Genomic DNA, 22,724 nt, shown 5'->3' with positions numbered 1-22,724 from the left:
ATGGCTTTGACTTATGTAGTTTTCACAATGGAGGGAAGTAAGAAGTGGGGTCCCCAGGGATCTGTAGTGGGACGGGTGCTCTTTAATTTATTCATAAATGATCTAGAAGTAGGGGTAAGCAGCAAGGTGGCTAAATTTGCTGATGATATCAAACTCTTTCGAGTAGTGAAATCCAAAACGAATTGTGAGGAGCTCCAAAAGGATCTCTCCAAACTGGGTGAGTGGGCAACAAAATGGCAAATGTGGTTCAATGTTGGCAAGTGTAAAGTGATGCACATTGGGACAAAAACCTAACTTCAAGTATACGTTGATGGGATCTGAGCTGTAGGTGACTGACCAGAAGGATCTTGGGGTCGTGGTGGACAGCTTGTTGAAAGTGTTGACTCAATGTGCGGCAGCTGTGAAAAAGGCCAATTCCATGCTAGGTATCATTAGGAAGGGGATTGAAAATAAAAATGCTAATATTATAATGCCCTTTTACAAAACTATGGTGCGGTCACACCTGGAATACTGCATACAATTCTGGTCACCACATCTAAAGAAGAGCATTGTAGAACCGGAAAAGGTGCAGAAGAGGGCAACCAAGATGATCAGGGGCCTAGAGCACCTTTCTTATGAGGCAAGGCTACAACACCTGGGGCTATTTAGTTTAGAAAAAAGATGACTGCGGGAAGACATGATAGAGGTCTATAAAATCATGCGTGGTGTGGATAAAGTGGATAGAGAGAAATTCTTCTCCCTCTCATATAACACTAGAACCAGGGGTCATCCCATGAAATTTATTGCCAGGAAATTTAGGACCAACAAACGGAAGTACTTTTTCACACAACACATTACATCACACAACACAGTATTGCCTACACAGACTGGCAGCAGCTTTTCTAAGGTTTCAGGCAGGAGTCTCTCCCAGCGCTATCTGGAGATGCCAGAGAGGGAACTTGGAACCTTCTGCATGCAAGCATGCAGATGCTCTTCCCAGAGCTGCCCCATCCCCTGGGGGAATATCTCACAGTGCTCACATGTAGTCAGCAGGGCGGACCCTGCTTAGCAAAGGCGACAATTCATGCTTGCTACCACAAGACCAGTTCCAGGGGTATATCTAGGGGAGAAAGGGTCTGTGTTCTCTCCTCTCCTCTGCGGCCCCTAGGAGTTAGGGAGATAATGAAGAAAATGGAGAGGGCTGGAGCAGGGGGGGTGGATCTTTGAACCCATCCACTCAATTATAGCTACATCCATGACCAGCTCTCCTCCCACTGCTCTCCTCACTCCTAGCCCTCTCCTCCTAACCCTCTCTCACTACTGGGGCTATCCAGTAGGGATGTGCAAATCGATTCGGATACAAATCGATTTGTACCCGAATCTAGCTGATTCGGGTGATTCGGAGACAAAACGAATCACCCCTATGGTCCATTGGCTAGATTCGGGTACAAATCGAATCGCGGCCGATTCGATTCGAAATGATTCGGGTTTCTTATCTGTCCTGATAATTTCCCCAGATTCCCAGCTTTCATTTAAAAAAAAAAGCTAAGCTCTAGCCCTTATAGAAGTGGAGTTATGGAGCAAAATGTGTTGTCACTATTTTTTAAGTGTTCGGATTCTTTGGTGTATAATAACATTCACTCAATGAATCCTTATGAGGATTCATTACTCACCTTCATTTCTTCTATTCATTTTGACTGTCTTTTAGACAGTGCCAATTGTCAACTGCAATGTGCCAGCTATACCCCACTCCCACCCACAAGGCAGTGAGGTACTACTCAGTTTAAGTTAAGTGCCTAATGGGTGGAGGCTACCACCCAAATTGCAGAGGGATTGGGCAAAGGGCTGGTTTTTGGTGAATTGTTGAAGTTTTCCATAGGAAATCATGTAGGTATCAGCAGCCCCATTACTGCACTTGGGGGGTGCTGGGGTGGCCCAGAGTGAGTGGTGTTGTAGTGAACAGAGGGTGCCAGCCACCCCCATGGGTTTCTAGCCCATGGGGTTCAGGGTTCTGTTGTTTCTGAAGTGTTCTGAGTGTAGATTCTCTGGTAGCAAATGAGATTTTCAATACAAACCATGAATCCACTCTCATTTGCTACCATAGAATCTATACTTGGCAGGACAGGTTCAATTGCCTGAATGCTGGAGAGATGGTGAATGGCCTTCAGCATCAACAGATGTTTTCGACCTCTTGTGGGACTTGGGAGAAGATAAGAAGCGATTCAGAGGTTGGCTGGTAAACTCCAGAGAGTATCCCTGGGACACCATCTGGAAAATCCACACGTTCGAGCTCGTCTGTGCCCAGGCCTGAGCAAATGCCTGCAATCTGCCCCCCACCAGTGAGAGCTGCTGATCCTGGGAGTAGTCATTATGCGGAATTGCGCTTGATGGCGGGCTTGGCTGACTGTGCAGGCTGCTGGAAGCGGTGAGATGAGTTGTCCCGAAAGGAGGCCTGAGGTCTGGACCAAGAGAACCTGTCCTGCTGGTTCTAGCGGGGGCGAAAGGACAACCTGTAAGCTTTGGAATTAGAAAAAGAAGAAGAGGTAAAGTTCCGGCGCTCCAGCCGCTGAGCCATTGAAGGCATAGCCTTCTTTTTATCTTTTGTTTCAACTAAGATAGGCTCTAATACCGCCCCCAAAAGTTTTTCCCCTTTTAATGAAGAATTGGCCAGGTTAGTCAGGGACTTTTGGTCCACTTTCCAATTTTTGAGCCACAGATGGCACCTAACGGTGATATCTGACACCAGAACCCTGGCTGAAAGTCATGCAGTATCCAAGGACGAATCGGCCATAAACGCGGCTGCTTTGCCCAACTTAAGCCCCTGCCTGAGACTGGTCAACTCCGAAGGTACCAACGGGGTAGGTTCTCGAACCCAAAGAACAGTTGCCCTTGCAAACATAGAATTAGTTGTAGAGGCCCTGAGGGACAGGGCAGACACCTCATGAGACCTGCGTAAGGCAGCATCGCATTTCTTGTCATCCAGGTTTTTAAGAACATCATCCCCATCCTTGCGGAGCACAGCCCCTGTTACTAAGGCAGTCACTTCTGTGTCTACAGGTGGCACCTGCAGTTTTTCCATAAGAATGTTAGTGGAGGTATATTGGCACCTAACTGCAGGTGGAGGGCCTTTGCTTTCAGTGGGCTTGTCCCACTCATTTTGAAAGATGTCCGAAAATAATTGAGGACAGGGCACGGTCACTTCTGGTGACTTTAGGGAAGAGAGCACTGCAGGATCCCCCTCGGTTTTGCCTGTAGTAGGCTGAGCTTCCCCCTCCAATCTCAGCCTTTTTCGAACCTTGTGCAGCAGCACTGGAAAATCTGCTTGTGAAAACAGCTGATACTGGAGCTGCTGTGAGGTGGAGACTTCTGCATCATCCCCGGAAAGCTCTCCCTCCTCCTGATCAGAGTCCGAGGCCTCGGATGGCTTGCCCGGCTCAGGGTGAAGTGGCAGTGGAGCCACAGGGCCTGCCGGACGATCAGGGGAGCGACAAGGAGACAAAACAGGAGGCCCTCTATCCCCACTGAGGCCGGCTATGTTCAAAGGTTGGGCCTCGGAAGCAGCGTGGGAAGCGCTGTTAACTGTGCCCAAAATGGCTGTCAGAGCCCATTGGGTGGGAACAATGGGAGGGAGAAATGGTGCGGGCACCGGAACGGGTGGCCAAGGTAGCTTGGCAACACAGAATGCGCCACTGAATCCTCTGAGAGAGAGGGAGAGACCTCTCTCTCGGCGTGAGAAGGCTCTGCTGCCATGTGCAAGGCACGCTTCAAGCCGCGGCAGAGGCAAAAATTCACTGGCGCTCTGTCTCCCCAGTACCCTCCTTAACTGTCCCTGGACTCACGGGAAGGGAGGGAGAAGGATAGAACTCCAGACAAAAGGCTTTAGAAGCAGAGATAAAAGGCTTTAGAAGCAGAGCCATGGAGCACAGAGAAGTAGCACCTGCTGGAGTGAGACAGGGTGAAGAAGAACTGAAGATCGAGGGGATTGCCCTTCCCTCCTGATGGGAGGCAAAGATCTTGATTGGCCCTGTCTTGGAGCAGGAGGTCGTGACAACCCATCATCATCATCTTTCATGGATACAACCCTCTTCTGAGGGAAAATGGACATTTACCATAATCATCTAACTTTTACATGTTGTGAGGACAAAAAGGGGATTTCCTGTGTATACCAACCTGAACACCTTGGAGGAACAGTGGGATATAAATGCAAATAAGTAAACCATCTCTCATAGCAGAATAGCAGTTGAAGTAGGAACAGTAACATCTATTACTGGTTTTCTTGTTGTTTTAGTACATTGGCTTATTGTTGATTTTATTATTGTATTTAATTTGTATTTTTATGTTAGGAAATTTAATTTAATTTATCATTGAATTAGTAATTTTTTCTGATTGTGTAAATCATCTTGGGTATTCTGAGTAGAAAGTTGAGAGAATAATCCCAAAACAAAACTTTCTCTTCCATCAAGGTGACCTTAGCGAAGCTGCTTTCCCTCTCACCATCAGCCTCCCCTCATCTGCAATAGCGGAATTATAATACTGGATTAATTTAGGGTAAGAGAATGTATGCCACGTGTTTTTTCCGTACTTTAAATGCTATTTATTGTTTTGATAATGCCAGTTTCTGGATTGTCTGGGGACTCGGGGAGTCTAATCTATTCTCTAAAGTGTGAAACCGGAGTACAAACTCCTCTATGCTTTAATCCGCAGTAAACATGACGCTGTGTACGTGGCATTCATATTCCATTTGGATTGAGTCACACGGATTACGACGCTCCCATGGCAACACCACCCGCCACGGCCAATGAAAAGCTGTCACGCCAGCCGCTAACCTAAACTATAGAGATGAAAAATCCTAGAGTAGCGTCACATGCAATCTAAACTTCCGGCAAAAATTGAAAGCCACCATTAGCCACATTAATTAGCCATGAATGATGGCTCTTAAAGCCACAAAGCAGCGTCACTCTACGCCTAGGGTCTCTATGATGAAATTAGTATATCACTGGCGCTGGAAGTCAGATAAACCAGATAAACTGAAGAACGGAAAAGCCTGCAGTGCAAAGACTGCGTTAGAAGGAATTTAGCATAGATTTTGACGGGAGCGAGGGAGAGTCATTGCTCCTATGCAGGCAATAGATTGCAGTAGTATACGCCCCCAACTTCCGGTGTGCGTTTAGCTCTCCAATTGGTTTAGATTAGAGGAGAAAAGCGACAAGGTACCAGCATCCCAATGAATGGAGCATAAGGCGAATCTGCAATGTACAACCGAACTCTGGCTTTTGCAGCACGAGTCTGAAATCAGTTTCCTGTTCCTTATTCAACACAGAACTGAAAACTAGGAATAAGAAACTGGGGAGTAGGACCTAACTTTAGCCCAGCGTTGTCAACTCTGACCGGAACTATTCCTAGAGATTCACAATATCCAGCCATTAAAATATCCAGGAATGCTTTCAATCGTGACCTGTCGATTGGTGCCGATTCCTGAGAGCCCAGGCCAATCGTGAAGGGTTGGCAACCCTGTTTCAGCCGTATCCATGGTGTAAGTAGCTGCCACTGTTAGTACTCGAATGGCAATCTGCAAGCCAAAGAGCCATAGACATTACACTTAAACACACACACACACCTGTCTGCTGCTAGGAATAGAACTACCTGTCCCGGACTTTTAAAATGCCTATGGCAAAAGCCACCGTCTTACATCTATAGCAATAGTGCCCACGTGATCCGCAGGAGGCGGGGTCGAGCTGGTTCAGCCCCCGTTTGGCTGTGCGCTGGCTCCGCCCACTCCCTCGCTGAGCCCTTCTCAGGAAAGGGAGTGCGCGCGCGGCCGCTGGACCTCCCCTCAGCCGACCATGGCGCCCAGCGGCGATCTTATGGGGGCGGCAGAAGATGTGGCGGATCAGGTGAGCCTTCCCTCCCTTCCTCCCCCCTGCTGACCGCGATGGAGTGGGCCGGGTCGGTACGTTTGGGTTGAATGAACCGCGTGTTGGGATCGTACCATGTTGCTTGAGGGGAGGGAGGGAGGGAGGGTTGTAGGACGGCATCGTCTCCTAGACTCCTTTCGCCTCCGCCCCCCTACACGAGGATAGACTGGCGAGTCGGGACTCACTATTTAGGAATCCCAAGGGATGGCGGATTCGCATCTTGTTTAATATATATGGCTTTCTGTGCCGGCGAGGGGGAGTGAGAAGGAAGGCTTCTTCTGGCCACTGGAGATTGGTGACACCAGATCGAGGGGAGGAGGAGGAGGAGGAGATGCTTGTCTCACCTGCCTCCCTTCGTGAACCATTAAAGTTCACGAAGCTCATCTCGGGCAATTTTCAACAAACACCTGAAAACCCATCTTTTCACCCAAGCTTTCTCAGCTTCCTAAATTTGGGGGGGTTTAATTTCTGGTTTATTTTAAAATTCAAAACCCGATTTTGGGGTGTTTAATCACTGTAATTGTTTAATTGTTGTTTTAAAATGTTTTTTAAATTGTAAATTGTTATATTGCGTTTTAATTTGTTTTAGCTCTTTACTGTTTCAGTGGTTTGTTTTGACTTTAAACCACCCTGAACCATTTTGGAAGGGTGGTATACAAATCAAATCAAATCAATAAATAAAGCTTCCCAATACGGGGACAGTCTAAGATACAGAAAAATACTTGCGTGGGGGGAGAGGGGAGAGAAGCTGGTATACTCATGAGTTTGCTTCCTGCTTTGCAAGAGAAGCAGAAATTGTGTGTCTTCTCTCTCTCTCTCTCTCTCTCTCTGTTGTGTGTTAATTTATTATCCCAGATGGAGACAGAAGTTCACACTTTGGGTTTACATACGGGGAGGGATGAGGAACATCAGCCAGGGATAATGAAGTTAAAAGGGCCTTATGGTGTCAAATAGTACTGACGATTCAGTAATAAGCAATCCTATTAGTGCTCAGTTGTGCTGAGAGTGCAGCACATACACTATCAGGCCCCGATTGTTTAACAGATGGGGAGAGGATGAGGTTGGGTGAACAGTGGCTTGCCTTCCTATTGAACTCATGGGAAAGGTGAGACTTGAACCAAGGACTCGGTTCACAGCTTCTTTTCTCTCTTGGCTGCTGTGGTTACCCCTCAAGAGCTGTTAAAGTCTAGTCTAATCTGTGCTGAGAAAAGCATCAGCTTTCGGAGAAACAGAGAGCTCCTCTCTGTAAATGCTTTTTATTTTGGTCCCCAGTCAGTTTCAAACATTGCCTGTGACTGGGAACCTTTAATGCTAGATCAGATAATATACACAAAATCACAGTCCTGGGCTTTGTATTAAGAAATCTGTAGCATAATCTAGTTATGTAGCCACCTTAAATCCACATTTGATCCTGAGCATGTAAAAATCAAGACCTTTATCACTCTTTTGAACGTGACTACCTGCCACCTAATGGCGCAGTGGGGAAATGACTTGACTAGCAATCCAAAGGTTGCCAGTTCAAATCCCCGCTGGTATGTTCCCCAGATTATGGGAAACGCCTATATCGGGCAGCAGCGATATAGGAAGATGCTGTAGGGCATCATCTCATACTGTGAGGGAGTAGGCAATGGTAAACCCCTTCTGTATTCCACCAAAGAAAACCACAGGGCGCTGTGGTTGGCAGGAGTCGACATCAACTCGAAAGCACACTTTACCTTTACCTTACCCAAGCCACTCTCACATTTTACCATTTAAGTATGGGAGCCACTTCCACAAGGTTGGGCACACACCCCAGCAGTCTTTTCTGGTATGGTTCCTGTATAGAGTACAAGATCTGAGTGGAAGCAATTTTAGTACACAGTAGTGTTGTGAATTGGCCCAAAGGCACACTGCTTAAAGTGTTCTGCCTATCTTAACATTCACCAAATAATCCTGGGTATGTACTGTATTTGCAGTTAAGCTCCCTACTGTATTTCAACCACTCCTTCCATATTTGCAATTATAATGGCATATAGAGGAATAAAAGAATGGATTTCCCCCAGTTCAGTGTTATATGTAGGACGGATTGGGGATATAATTTATGCCAGTGATTCTGAATAAGATTCAAGCAAGGTGATGACAGCTCCATCAATCTGGAATGTCAAGATGTGATTTTAATGTATGCATTTGTATTATAAATGTGATTTATCGGCTCCTTACCATCAGAATTTTTTCTTTACATTTCATTCAAGAGCCTCTTTATAACATAGACCAAAAGGTACTTCAGAAGTGAAAAAGATGTAATCATTTTGGTGAATGTAATCAGTCATAACTTATGGAGGAGAGAGTGTCCAATTGATACTTGAAGTAACACACAGATCTAAACATGATAGTATAAGAGAGGCCTATTGGTAGGCAACATGATCCTATATATAGGTTTTAGAAGTTGATCCCTTCGAATTAATTGAGGCTTACTCCCAAAGTAAGTGTTTAGGATTGCAGTCTGTCTGTAAGCATATTTGCTTGGAAACAAGCTTGATTTGTGTCCATGATACATCTTACTTCCAGATAAGTTTGCAGCCTTAGCTATCACAATCAATTCTAAACTAGAGCCCTACAAATGCTAACTTGCAAGTTTAGGTCATGCTTAGAGTAGTTATTGATGACTAGTACCGAACCAAATGACAGGTAGACATCACTAAGAGCAACTTCCTGATGTTGTGGATTGCCTGCAGAAGCATAACTGACTCATGGTTTCTGTTCTCCATGCTCGTGACATATGAAGTTGCTTTTGAACTTTGCATTTTATATTACTGAGAGGTAACAGTCAATTAAAGAAATTCACAAATGAAGAAATAATTGTTGTGATGAAGAAAGCCTACTTCTTTGAGGTTCAGTTACACTTGTACACACTGAGTCAGGGATCATCTTAGAAGATGCATTCTCTCCTACGTGTGGGAGAAGAGAGAATATCTCTCTTAAGGCGGCATCTGTTATGCATGGTTTTTGTATTCTTATTCTGAAATCAATATCAAATATGGCAAACCCTGTATCATCTCTAAAAAAACAAAATCCGTGACTTGAGTATAGAAGTTGTGACTTGAAACAAAAACCTATTACTTAACCCTGTAATAGACACTGACATTGCTTTTGAAGCTTGCCTCCATTACTATGAGGGCTAGAAGCAACCTGACCCAAGGTCCTGCTAAACCAGCAAATGAGAGCTTAGGTGCAGTGTTAGGGAACATGACTTAGCCTTGTGATGCTTTACCTTTGCACAAAGTGATACCTCATGATTCTAACAAGACCCCACAGATTGTTCTAATTATGAGGGGATATGTGAGGAAGCAAATCTGGTTCCGTTCTTTTGTCTGAGCCTATACAGCTGCTTAAAGTAGTCAAGTTGACTTCTGGAAATGAGGATTTTTGTGTAAATGATATCTGCAGTTGTTTGAAATCTATTCAGACTTTATCAATGAGTCCTAGGTGGAAAGTATTATAGAAATCCGAGCAGTGTGGTGTATTCATGGTCCTGTAAATGCTGTCTTTCCTAATGCTTTTGGGTCAAATGCTTTTGACACTAAAGAGTTTATTTTGGCATTCAGCTATCTTGAACCAGAAATACAACTAGGTTAAGATGAAGTGGATTGTCTTGGAAGTACACAGGGCTATCATAAGTCCTGTTCACCCTAACAAAAGAGCTGTGTTTTTGTCTGTATTACCTGGATGGGCATAAGCAGGTCTGTTTGAAAGCCATATCTCTGCTGCAGAAAAGCTCCTACAATTATGTTCAAAAACTATTTTAGGAGTTTAGTCAGTAGTTTTCGTTTAGACTTTACTATTTATTCTGCCTTATTCACAGTGTGTAAGATCTCATAGCCCTTCATTTGGTGCTGCACCATGATAGAGATGGACGGTGCCCATCACTAGAGGAAAGTGATGCTGATGATAGAATTACCTTTCCTTTCACCTCATCCTAAGAGTAGAGCCTTCCATGTTGTACTTCTTCATAACTTCTGTTTTCAGTGTACAGAGTGCGTTGCAATTCTTATTTGTCACAACAACCCTCTGAGATAGTGACATGCTGATCACTCATAATTAGCATATGCCATGTTTTTTTGAATGTGCAAAGTGCTTCACATGGTTTATCAATGTAATCCTCACAACTATGTTGTAAGGAAAGTAAGTATTCTCAACCCTGTATTGCAGCTGGAGAGCTGAGGCTGAGAGGGGATGCCCATGACCACCTAGACCCGATTTACAACTCAGTCTCTTTGCCACTATGCTATGTATGGCCAGAAGCAGCACATTCAAAATCATTTGACACTCATATGGAAAGTCCAAAAACAAGGTGGCCTGATGGTTAATGGGAGAGCCATCTATTCTGTCATTTCATCTTGGGTACACAATCTGGATGGGGAAGAGAGCAGAGGGTGGTCTAACTGCAAGAAGGATAGATTAACACATGAAGGAGCAGGTTTTACTAGGATTTTTTGATCTGCTGATATCACAAAGAAATAGATTGAATAGTAACCTCATCCATGATCCATCAGGTAGTCTCCTACCTTATGGAGTCTCTTACCTCTTTTATACTTGTTTCATTCAGCAAAGTGTCTGAAAGCTGAGTTATAGGGGTGAGCTACTCCTGACTTTAGCAGCAGTTAAGTGGTGCAGTGGAGAAATGCTTGACTAACAAGCAGAAAGTTGCTGGTTTGAATCCCCACTGCTACTATACCGGGCAGCAGCGATATAGGAAGATGCTGAAAGGCATCATCTCAGTCTGCGCGGGAGGAGGCAATGGTAAACCCCTCCTGTATTCTACCAAAGACAACCACAAGGCTCTGTGGGTGCCAGGAGTCAAAAACAACTTGACGGCACACTTTACCTTTTACTTTTGTGATATAACATCAGTGTCAAGATTCTGTTTCCCCAGCTATAAATTGGGGTAAATACTCTTGCTATCTAGTCGCTGTATGTTGTGAAGTCCCCTTCTCACCATGTTATAAGAAGTACCCAAAGATGATCTGACTGAAGGTGGTATAAAGGCTAGGCAGGTGTGATATCAGTTGTAATTTGGCAGTGCTGTTCTCTAAAGCTGTTCCTCCTTCTCTTCCTCCTCAGTTCTTGCGTGTGACAAAGCACTACCTACCTCATCTGGCTCACCTCTGCCTCATCAGCACTTTCTTGGAGGATGGCATCAGGATGTGGTTCCAGTGGAATGAGCAGCGGGACTACATCAACATGTCATGGGGAAGCGGCATATTCTTAGCCACTCTTTTTGTATTAATCAACATGTGTGGGCAGCTGGGTAAGAGTTCCTGTGCTAGGGGGTAGGAAAGGGGGGACTGTGATCTGGTCTTCTCTCTTGGTTTTGCTGAGAAGGTGGGACCATAGAGACCATTTTTAAGGCATGCTGCGTAGTGCTCCTTCAGCCTTATAGCAGAGCATTTGCATGGTTGCATGATAGAGGGCCACTGGAAATAATGGCCCTTTATTGCACGACTGCATTTGTGCAATTCTGCCCTCTTGTGCATCTCCGCAAATGCTCTGCTACGAGACTGACAGCACTGTGTGGTATGTGAGCCGTTGTGCCTAGCACTTTCATCAATGATCAGATTGTGATTTGCCTGTATTTGAGGGCAGAATTCAGAATGCAAACTGGGCCTCCTTGGGTGTAGCCAATGACCATTCAGCAGCTTCCCAAGCAAAGCAACACAGCTGCATAACATCAGTTCTTGAAATGAATGTGTTTACTCCAGGCCTGCTCAACGTAGGCCCCCCAGGTGTGTTTGAACTCCCATAATCCCCAGCCACAGTGGCCAATAGGGATTATGGGAATTGTAGGCCAACAGCTGCAGGAGGGCCAAAGTTGAGCAGCCCTGGTTTACTCTGTGTTCAGATTGCATTCTTAAAATATTGATCTCATGAGACTGAGAATGTTTACACGGTCCATTTGCATTATCGGAGCCAAATGGGCATGAAGTCATGTTGCTCAGTATTTGTTAGCTTCATGTTTGGCTTAGTTTATTGGTATAGAAGGCAGGCATTCCAACAGAATAAAAGTGCAACTCAGAAGCTAATGGCAGTGCACACACCAAAAGTAACAGTAGCGTAATGGAGTACTGTTTTTATAACTCACAGCATTAGTTTTCATAAGATATTTGAAAGACTTGCCCTCTGAATCCAAATGGGCAAAGACAAAATGGTAAACTACATCCCATGTCTGATGGAACAGGATGAGAGAACATTGCAAGGCCAGTTATTCATTCATTCTTTATTTATTTAAAATATTTTGATTCTGCCTTTCTGATAAGCAAGGGGGCTCTCAGCAGTTAAACAAAACCATACTGAAAATACAACCAGAGAAAGCAGACAGCACAAAAATGTGCCCGTTATGAGAGCGATCTCGCTTGCAGTACTGCAAGCATGCTTGCATAACATATGCCAGGCCTGCTCAACTTAGGCCCCGCTAGCTATTTTTGGACTACAACTCCCATAATCCCAAGACAGTGGCCAATAGCCAGGGATTATGGGAGCTGTAGGCCAACATCTGCAGGAGGGCCAAAGTTGAGCAGCCCTGACACATGTCAATGCATCTGCCAGCCTAGGACTAGATTTCTATCTCATGTGAGAAGCCGTTAAAAAAATGAAGATTGAGGCTGACAGTGGCCATCAGTGTGTCTACCGCAGCAATGGGGAATCGTGTATATTTGTACACATCTGCTGATGTATCAATGTAACTGAACCATTTGCCAAATAACCAATCAATGAAACATCATGTTGGAAAGCCAGGATGGTCTCTACAATGAGTCCAACATGTAGGTGGCGTGTTGGAATTGGATCTGGGAGACCAGGAATCAAATTTGGCCATAAAGCTCACCAAGCAGCCTTCAGCCAGTCGTTCTTTCTCTGTACCTTATCTACCCTATAGAGAGCCAATGTGGGGACTGGACAGAGTGCCAGATGTGCGTCCACATCTAATTATATTTGCTTGGAAGTTAGTCTAAGTAGGGGTTCAGTTAACCTTATTCCCAAGTAAAGTACAAGTGGCCCTTGTTATTCGCGGGGGTTCTGTTTACACTTAGAGGCACAAATACAGAAACCGCGAATAACGAAAACTTACCCCTATGGAAATCCAGGGGTTAGGTTCCTATACAAACACACAGAAAGGGCTAAAAAAGTGGGGAGGAGGCAGAAATAAGTGGAATAAAATACCGTACCTTGTTCTCCAGGTCTCCAGCAATGCGCCCCCCCCCCCCGATTTTCTGCAAAAAATCACGGGGGAGGTAGATATTTGTGTGTGTGTTCATATGTAATATAATGATCCTAAGAGCCACAAGAGTCACCTTAAGAGGAGCAGTGGGGAAAAGCAGAAGGTTGCCAGTTCAAATCCCCGCTGGTACTATATCGGGCAGCAGTGATATAGGAAGATGCTAAAAGGCATCATCTCATACTGTGCAGGAAGAGGCAATGGTAAACCCCTCCTGTATTCTACCAAAAGGAAACCAAGGGCTCTGTGGTCACCAGGAGTCGACATCGACTCGACAGCACACTTTACCTTTAAGAGCCACAAAATGGCACTGCACTGTAAAATGGCTGCTGGAAATGACATCGGAAGTAATTTCTGGATCATTTCCAGCCATTCAAAATTGCAAATAGGTGAATTTTTGCCTATTTTTATACCGCAGATAAAGAAAACAGGTCTCTAAGATCCATCTGCAGGTATGCCAAACAGCGGTTATTGAAACCGCGGGTAACAAAGGCCACCTGTAGTCATACAGTTTCAGCCTTGGACTGGAGAGACCTGGGTTCCAGTCCCTACTCTGACATGGAGCTCACTGGTTGGCCTTGGAACAGTCACTGTCTCTCAGCGTAATATACCTCACAAGGTTGTGAAGATCAAAAAACAGGGAAGCGGGACACAGCCATGTATGCCACCCTGAGCTCCTTGGAGGAAGAGCAGGATAAACTTCCTATAGAGAATTGATGCAAGGATAATCTGGGATAACCTCCATGTATATTGCCTTAAATGTCTTCAAGAAAGCATGGGATTCAAATATGCTAAATGGTAATAGCGCTCCACAAAAGTGTTGTGTTAAAACATATTTCTGTACAACCAAGACAACACTCGTATCACTCTTATTTATTTTTAGACTCTCATTAAAGCTCCTTCTGGTTATGTACAAGGAAAAGGCCATGTGGGAAAATGTATCTGTCAAGTCATTTTATCATGATCAAAAATCAGATACATTAGATACATCAATACAGTTACAAGGGGGGACCTATTAAATGTTAACTATCACCATAAGCACTTAATCATGGCTGTTAAATATATTGTCGGGATATGCACGAACCACGGTTCAAGCACTTTTTGGGCAGGGGGAACAAGAACTTTAAGAAAAAGGCCCCCATCTTGAATTAGCAAAAAGCCCTCTCATGGCCTCCGATACCATCTTCATTTTGTTTTGGTATTCGGTGTCCACACATCTCTGCATAGATACCTCTTTAGCTTTTTTATAACCTAGTGACATAAGCAGCTCTGTAGACAGGCCATATGTTAGGAGCTTCCTACCTAAAGTCAGCTTTCTGCTTGATTGAAATTTATCGATAAAAATCAAATGGGCTAGCCCTGCTGGGGAAAATATCATCTTCAACCAATTGCATGGTTATCGCCTTAATACTACACTAGATACACACCTAGAGGCCCAGATAATTGCTCTTAGAAACTTATTTTGAATGGTTTCTGCTAGCTTATAATGAGTGTACAATCCCACTTGGGCCCCATATAAGATCTGTGCCAGTGACTTGGTCTCAAATAACTTGAAAGCTGCAGGAACAAACTTACTCTCTTTAGTGAGGTAAAATCTCAAAATGGCCACAGAACTCTTTTGGGCCACTTGTATGGCATACTCTGTGTGTGTCTTCCATGTCCCTGAGTTGTGGAAGACTACTCCAAAATATTTTTGGGGAAAGGCACCTGTGTTTTGTTCCCTTCTTTGCATTTCCTCTGTTGTCACTAAAGCACTTTCTCTTTCTCTCCCTCTCTCTCTCTTTTAGTTGGGTGTGTTCTTGTCCTAGCCAGGAAATTTGTTCCTTACGCATGCTTTGGCTTATTTGGAATCATTTTCATGCAGGTGAGCTGGAAAGTTTAAGGAATCGGCCATAAATCCCACTGTGAACAGACACACTGGGATCCATTTCAAGCATTGAGTGATCATGGTAGGAGGGTCACATTTTACATGTGAAGGGAAAAATATTAAGCTGTAAAGCCAGCTGCAATTGTATCAAATTCTATTTTTTTTGCAACATAACAGTTATAAAATATCAAGATAAAATGCTTGTGCTTATTGCCCACAGATTTAAATTCAAAAACCATTAGTCATAAATTCAGTCTTAGATTGCCAATTATGTTTTGACCCCATGGTTTTTCTCCATGACTGCCAAAATAATAATAATTAAAAAAAAATCTTATCTAAAACACAGAGTTCTTGGTGCCTGATCAGTCTTCACATCAAGAGCAAGATGTTCAGAAGTGCTATCTGTCCTTCCTAATGTCTCTCAGCACACCATATATTGATGAAAACAACAAAGAGTCTTATGGCACCTTCGAAGACTAACCAATTTGTTATAGCTTAAGCTTTCATGGACTGGAGCCTCTTTGTCAGATGTGTGAAGTGTTATCCACAGTTGACAGATATATATTCACATGGGTACAATGTTAAAAAGTGGGGGTGGGTCGAGAGTCAACAGTGGGGCCAAAGGGCATGCAATGCAAAGGGTATCACAAGGTGTGTGACATACCTATGCAGAGCCCGAATGCATACAGGATAAGAACAGAGTGACGCTTTCCACAATAGTCACTGGTGATGGCATAGCTGGAAAAGATAGCATTAGCGCCCGTGGCTGCTGTTGTGAATGGGTCACTCTGTTCTTATCTTGCATGCATTTGGATAATGCCTCGAACTGGGAAACATCACTTCTACTTTCTCTTGATAGTAGTGCCCCAGTGTTTCCGAACCCATTTTGTCTGTGTACCTGGGCTTATGTTTATGTGCACACTTCCTACCAGAGTGGCTCCTGCCTCCGAACTGTTTGCCAGGAACTCACAGCAGCTCTTGCTGAGAGAAGTAGCTCCTGTCCCAGAGACTGTGGGAGCCCTTAGCAGAAGTGTGCTGTGATGCTGGTGTCTCCTTCATTACTATCCATTGGCTTTCTGTTTTTCAGACAATTGCCTACAGTATTTTATGGGACCTCAAGTTCTTAATGAGGTGAGTCAAAGCCATAAAGTATGTTTGTGGTCAGGGAATCTGTGCTGGGGTGGTTTGATATGTTCCACCTTTGATGGGGGGATGGCTTACAGTACATACACCCCCATATCAGCAAGGCTGCCTGTTCAAGTTGGGAAGTTCCCTACCTGTGTGCCTGAGAAGATCTCAGTTGCTGGTCTGATGGTGGAGTCAGGTTACCCAGAAAAGGGGGTCAGCTAGGTTACGTAGGGAGCCTTCCACAGCACTGTGGTTGAGGCTGTAATCAGTAGTGCAAGTGCTGCCTGATACTGTCATGGGTCAGTGTATACCTTGAGCTGCCCTCATTGCATAAGATCCCCCTTCACATGTGTCTAGCTGGGTTCTATTTCTGGCACCTTTCCCTTGGAACACTGACATTAACGTTGGCACCAGTGTCTGCTGACTGAAAAGGCGGCCCTAATGCTTCTGTGAAGACAAACACATACAGAGTCTGCAACTAGCACCCTCTGACTCCATACAGGTTCGTTAGGCAGCAGTAGGTTTCTGCCAGTGAAAATAAGGCAGAGGCCCTGTTCTTTATTACAAAAGATTCTTCTGCTACTACTACAAATATTTCTATACTGCTTTTTGACAAAAGTTCCCAAAGTGGTTTACATAGAAAAATAAATAAACAAGATGGATCCCTGCCCCCAAAGTACTCGCAATCAAAAAAAGAAACATAAGATAGGCACCAGCAACAGCCGCTGGAGGGATGCTGTGCTGGGGATGGATAGGGCCAGTTGCTTCCCCTCTGCTAAATAAAGAGAATCGCCATTTTGAAAGGTGCCTCTTTGCTCAGTTAGCAGGGGTGATCTGCCCAGATTGGGATGGTGTATTCTGTGGATGACTGACGTGTGTCAGAAGTGGTACGGGCAGCAGGAGATTGTGGCACATCTGGATTATGAACATAGGAAGCTGCTTTTTACTAAATCAGACTCTTGGTCCATCTAGCTCAGGACTGTCAGCACTGCCTTTCCAGGGTTTCAGACAGGCATCTTTCTCCAGCCCCCTCTGGCAAGACTAGGGAGTAGAGCAGGGACCTGAAGCATGCAAAGCATGTGCTAGCCATTGAGTTATAGATCCCTTTCCCAGAAGGAGCTCCTAGAGGCAAATCCATAGCCAGGCCAGGGGCTTGCATGTCTACTGCAACTTGCATTCCTCTTTTGCACTTGACATAAGGTGGCCACTGCTGGCATGTTAGAAGGCCTGCCGCCCATGTCGGTGGCATATCTGAAGCATTTAGTAAGGACTGGGATGGCAGAAAAGTAGCAGTCTGCTATCGCTGGAGTCCTCTGCTGCCACCCAAAACAGCAGACAGCAACTGGCCAGGGCAGATGAGAGAGAGAGAGAGAGAGAGAGAGTAGGCAGGAGGACCCAGACAGCCAGCCCTCCATGAATATGCAGTGATGGCCCTGCTGCCTCTAATTATGAGTTGCTGAAGGAAATGCTGTCGTCGTCACAGGTGAGACAGAGGCGAGAGAGACTCTGGGCCCAGCAGAGGTTTCTAGCTCCCTCCCCACACATACCTACCAATGAACCCTCAGAAAGCTCCCAGTTTCATTTTTGAAAATCACCAAGGCAGAAGTCCCTGCTGCCCCACCACTCCAAATGGGTACTAAATAATAATACCACCTTTTTTTGTCCTCTAGGTATTTGGAGGTGCTTCAGCTTCTCTTGTAAAGCCAAAAATATCCTTTTATCAATGGCATATAACACAACAGAATGTTTAAGTTTAAGACAGGTGCAGAAGGTTCTCATCTAGAGGCAAATAAATGCAGCAGATAGATAAATGTATCTTGGAACATCAGATCACTTGGAATAAACTTAAAAGAAGAAATCTTTTCAAAAAGTTCTAAATGCTGTGGGAGTGAGAGTCATACCTGTGTTAGTTACAGGATTCCAGGAGTCACAATTTCTGAAAACATGCAGGGCCAGGAGGGCAGAGGGCTAACCTCCATGGCCCCCCAAGTACATGTTGTCAAGCAATAAAGGGACAAGAATTTACCTCATAGTGACAGGCTCTTCATACAATCTCCAAAATAATATTGGGGAAACTGGAGTCTTGCCCTTGAATGAAGGGGAAACTGTCAGGATTGGAGAAAAAGTAACCAAGTGCTAGAGGCTTCTGAAAAACTAGTCGGTGAAGCCAAGTGTAAGAAACCTTTCGCACTGCCATTCGACCAGCTAATAAATTGCTGGAAGAATATCTAATTGTCACATCCAATCAGGAAGTGGAAAATTCCCCTAGAGCTCTTCAGTAAAGAATAAATGGGCCGCTGTCAACCAGCCAGTAAGACTAGCTGATGGAGAAATATGTATATCGGATAAGACACATAGCTAGCTCTGCCAACTAGACTGAGTTTTAAATATCAATAGGCATATCAAGCAGGCTAGAGTCGTCATAGATGCCACTTGGGTATATATGCTGGATGGAGCAGACTATAAGGTACATCACAGCAATTGGGGAAACTAAATATGGGGTTAGGAAAGCAGTAGGGCCACAAGAAAGTCTGGGTGCCTGGTATTGCCCCATTACAGACGGTGCCATTTGGCCCCTCCGCTCTGTCCACCATTGCCATCTTGTTTGAGTCCCTCGCCTTTCTTCTTCCCCGCAGGAACTTGGCCCTTGGGGGCGGGCTGCTGCTCTTACTCGCAGAGTCCCGTTCAGAAGGGAAGTCCATGTTTGCTGGAGTCCCTACCATCGATGACATCTCGCCACGGCAGTACATGCAGCTGGGTGGCCGACTGCTCCTTGTTCTTATGTTCATGACGCTGCTGCACTTTGAACTTGGCGCCTTCACTGTGAGTGGCCTCCATCCTTCCTGAAGGGAGCCTTTTGACACTTCGGTTCTCTCCCTTGCCACTGTTACCTAAGAACTGACTGGCATGCCCATGAAAGTGGAATCTCTGTACACTAGGGCAGGCCTGTGGTAACTTGTCAGTGGAGAGTGGTGGTAATAAATAAGCCAGGCAAGAGCTTAATTCAGGGCAGTCTCCTGGCCAATGGTACAAGTGGCTCAGGTTGACTGTTTGGGTCAGGCTGCAGCAGAGCTGGTTTTGCCAAGGTCTGGGGAATCTGCTAGTCTTAACTCCTGCCAAATTTATTTCCCTATTCTGCAGTCTTTTTCTGTCATGACTCTAGATCCGAGACACCATACGTACCCAATTGGGGCAGATAGTTGAGGGGATGAGACACAATATATAATTGGGGGAAGACTGTACGGCCCAGACCATGGGTGACCACATGCTGCTGGGACTCCCCTCACACCAGGAGAACTCAAGCCAGCACCTTGACCACCAACCTGAGGAAACAGCCCTGCCTTTATCCTCTGAGGACCTGCCAGCCCTAGTAGAGGCCTCTCCCCCCATACCGCCCCAGTACCACGAGAACCGGAATTTAAGAAATTGGGCAAGGCTTCTTGCTCGGGATGAGGCAGAGCCAATTCACTTTTCCTTTGCACCAGCCATAAAAAACATTGGTCTGTTCCAAGAAGCTGCTGGAGCAACATTCCTTGTATGTTGTCATACCCAGCTTTTGTGTTTGTGGTTGGAGCTGGCTGAAGTTCTGACCCCTCTGCCCTGAGTACTAGCTGAGGTCTGTTTTGCTCTTGGATCCTAGTCTCATAGCCTCAAACAGGATAGTAACATTTCTCTGGCTACTGTAATTCCTGGTTACTTCCCAAGAGCTATGAGTATACTGTGAAAACACCATGCAGGCATAGAAGTTGCTATGAAATGCAAGAATCTCACAACCTAAGACCCTTGGTTTTCATTAAAACAAGTAAACCATACATTACTGATCCTTATGGCTGTAAATCTGGGCTTTAAAACATCTAGGCAATGCCTGGTGACATGCCAGAAGCCTGAGACAGAACTGAATGGGCTAAAGAACTAAAGAAAACTATGTAAAATGTACTATTATGTGCACATTTACATACTGCATAAGGGGATCACAGAATTTGGTTTAACTTGGTTCACAAAATGTATGGGTGTGAGAGAACAGAAGCTACACAGCCTTATCCTAGACCCCAAAGCAGACTTTTTAGGAGAAATGCTGAATCCTGGAAAAGCCCACCAGTGTTAAGCCTTAAGGAGTTGCATTGAATTGATATGTGATCTTTGTTCTCCTTCTCCAGATTTTCCAGGACATTTTTGGCATGGCGCTCATCATTTTGGTAGCCATTGGCTTCAAAACCAAGTTGGCTGCTCTTACCCTTGTCACCTGGCTGTTCACTATCAACATGATCCAGAATGCCTTCTGGGATATTCCTACCACCAGACCCCTCCATGACTTCCTCAAATATGACTTTTTCCAGACCATGTCTGTCATAGGTGGGCTGCTGCTCGTTGTGGCATTAGGACCTGGGGGAGTTTCCATGGATGAGCACAAGAAGAAGTGGTGAAGAGAGACTGTGACCAGGGCTTGGGAGCAGAGGGCTAGGGTGGGGAAGGGAGGGTTGGGGAAAGAAGGGGAGGGGGGATGGTCTACAGCTTTTACACACTTGTGTAGGATTTTCTTCTCCCTTGATTGATTTTTCTTTGAGGTTTATCATAGTTCACAGTTGCCTTATCAGGGTGGGAGTGCCTTTGCCTCCCATCCTGTTTGAGACATGTAAATTAAAGTCAAATTATTATATATATGTCTGTGTGTGTGTTGAATTGTTGACCGTTCATCCTTCTACATTGAGACCCCTTGGCCTTCCATGATTTTCGCTCTTATGAAATGAGATAATAGTGGTTCTCCCTTTCCCCTTGTGGTTCTCCTTTTCTACCTTATAGCAAAAGTAAAGCAGATCCTTACCTGCTCCTCCTCCGCCTATTGCATTCCCTGGTGCAGCAAAGCACTGCTCAGAATCTTTAGCCCGCTTGGCCTGCGTGCAGCAGCAGGGCACACTTGGCCATCATGCATGTGCTGCGGCCCTGTATGTGGTCAACAACACCATGCTGACCACACACATGGCTGCCATGCATGCAGCCACACATGGACTTCTGAGCAACACGGCACCACACCAGAAAATGTGGTGGGGTGGCGGAGAAGCGGTAAGGACCTGCTTTGCTTGTGCTTAAAGATACCGCTCCCCACCCCATCGAAACGATCCAGTGGGCTGCACCAAAGCAATTCGGCGCATCCCTACTGGATGCACTGAATCAGTTTGTGCACATCCCTATGTTCATGCATATGCTTGTGCTATCAATCTCTACCTCAAAGCATATCAGAGGCATAAATGTGTTAACTTGTTGCAGCACAAACAAGAATGTCCTTAGGCATCCTAAAGGTGAATGTTTGTTGTGGCTTTTGTGGACTGGGCAGTGTGCTGTAGTGGTTAGAGTGCTGGACTAGGACCGAGGAGACCCAAATTCAGATCCCCATTCAGCCATGAAACTTGCTAGGTGACTCTGGGCCAGTCACTTTATCTCTCAGCTTAACCTACCTCACAGGGTTGTTGTGAGGATAAACATAACCATGTTCACTGCTCGGGGCTCCTTGGAGGATTTTAGCTGTGCTATGCTAGCACCTATAGTGGGAAAGAAACACATGGTTCTGATTATTGCCTGATATGTTCAGTAATTTCATGAAGCCATTACACCCTCCAGTCCTTCTCCCATCCAAGGACTCTCCCAGCAGCCAAACCTGCCTGGAGCTATTGCTTTTATATGCCAGGTCCATAAATGCAAAAACTACAGGAGTTACGCTGGTTGAGCATGCTGACCTGACATGCATTACGGAGACCTGGCTGGATGAGGAGGGAGATGTAAATCTCACCCACCTGTACCCACCAGGTTTCCAGGTGCAGCATCAGCCAAGGCAGGATGGGTGGGGAGGTGGGGTTGCCCTGGTTCATCAGGAGACCATCCCCCTTACCAGATACAGTCTGCCATGCCGACTAGTTTGTGCCTGCACACAGTGCTGGGATCACAAGACAAAGTTGAGATTCTATTGGTATAGTGCCCACCTATAGCATCTAGTTATACCTGAACTGCTTGAAGTGATCTCTGATGATACTGAGGACACTGAGGCTGTCAGTCTTGGGGCGCTTTAACATCCATGTCTGGTGCAGCTTGGGACTTCACATCCTCCATGACTACCATGGGCTTGTCTCAACTGATTTCTGGTCCCACACACGTGGCAGGCCATATGCTTGACTTGGTGTTTGGGTCAGTGGTGCTTCCAGAATAGTCCAGGAAGCCTTAATATTGTTGTCCTGGATGGATCACTATCTGGTGATGATTGGACTGAGGGTGGACCCAATACACCTCTGCAGGGGTGGAGGACCAGTTAGGATGGTCCACCCTCTGAGGCCCATGGATCCTAATGGATTCCTAATGGCTCTGGGGGATTTTCCTGCTGAGAGAGTGGACAATCCTGTTGATGTCATGGTCTCCTGGTTTGAAGAGATGGGTCGGATGATTGACACGGCTGTGTCCAGGTGTCCTCTCGTGACCCGCCGAATCCAAGCAACTCCCTGGTATACAGGTGAGTTGGGGACAATGAAGCAGGTTGGTAGAGGATTTGACCACTGTTGGTGGAAAACTCAGAACGAGTGTGACTGAACACAGGCTAGGG

General features: G+C 45.4%; 1 protein-coding gene across 3 annotated transcripts; it reads left to right on the top strand.

Moving 5' to 3' along the window:
- The first annotated feature begins 5,714 nt into the window (after positions 1 to 5,714).
- Positions 5,715 to 20,799, top strand: LOC128347367 (surfeit locus protein 4-like). 3 transcript variants are annotated; one of them, XM_053301878.1, is made up of 6 exons: positions 5,715 to 5,873; positions 10,995 to 11,181; positions 14,931 to 15,007; positions 16,098 to 16,141; positions 18,775 to 18,961; positions 20,296 to 20,799. In XM_053301878.1, exons 1-6 carry the CDS (start codon positions 5,823 to 5,825, stop codon positions 20,560 to 20,562), a joined length of 813 nt encoding a protein of 270 aa, XP_053157853.1. In that variant the 5' UTR covers positions 5,715 to 5,822; the 3' UTR covers positions 20,563 to 20,799. The 3 variants fall into 3 exon arrangements, with proteins under 3 accessions (XP_053157853.1, XP_053157854.1, XP_053157855.1); XM_053301879.1 differs by having other exon boundaries at positions 5,804 to 5,929; XM_053301880.1 differs by lacking the exon at positions 5,715 to 5,873 and adding an exon at positions 6,016 to 6,063.
- The last annotated feature ends 1,925 nt before the right edge of the window (positions 20,800 to 22,724 follow it).

The sequence above is a fragment of the Hemicordylus capensis genome, chromosome 2 (genome assembly GCF_027244095.1).
Source record: "Hemicordylus capensis ecotype Gifberg chromosome 2, rHemCap1.1.pri, whole genome shotgun sequence".
Lineage (NCBI taxonomy): Eukaryota > Metazoa > Chordata > Lepidosauria > Squamata > Cordylidae > Hemicordylus > Hemicordylus capensis.
Note: the sequence above shows the minus strand (reverse complement) of the source record. Positions and strands in the feature narration are given on the sequence as shown.

Bases quoted from the DNA above. Each gene is read 5' to 3' on its own strand.
- LOC128347367 (XM_053301878.1), top strand. From the start codon at position 5,823: ATGGCGCCCAGCGGCGATCTTATGGGGGCGGCAGAAGATGTGGCGGAT. The intron at 5,874-10,994 runs GTGAGCCTTCCC...CTTCCTCCTCAG, and splicing joins CAGAAGATGTGGCGGATCAG to TTCTTGCGTGTGACAAAGCA. The intron at 18,962-20,295 runs GTGAGTGGCCTC...CTCCTTCTCCAG, and splicing joins TTGAACTTGGCGCCTTCACT to ATTTTCCAGGACATTTTTGG.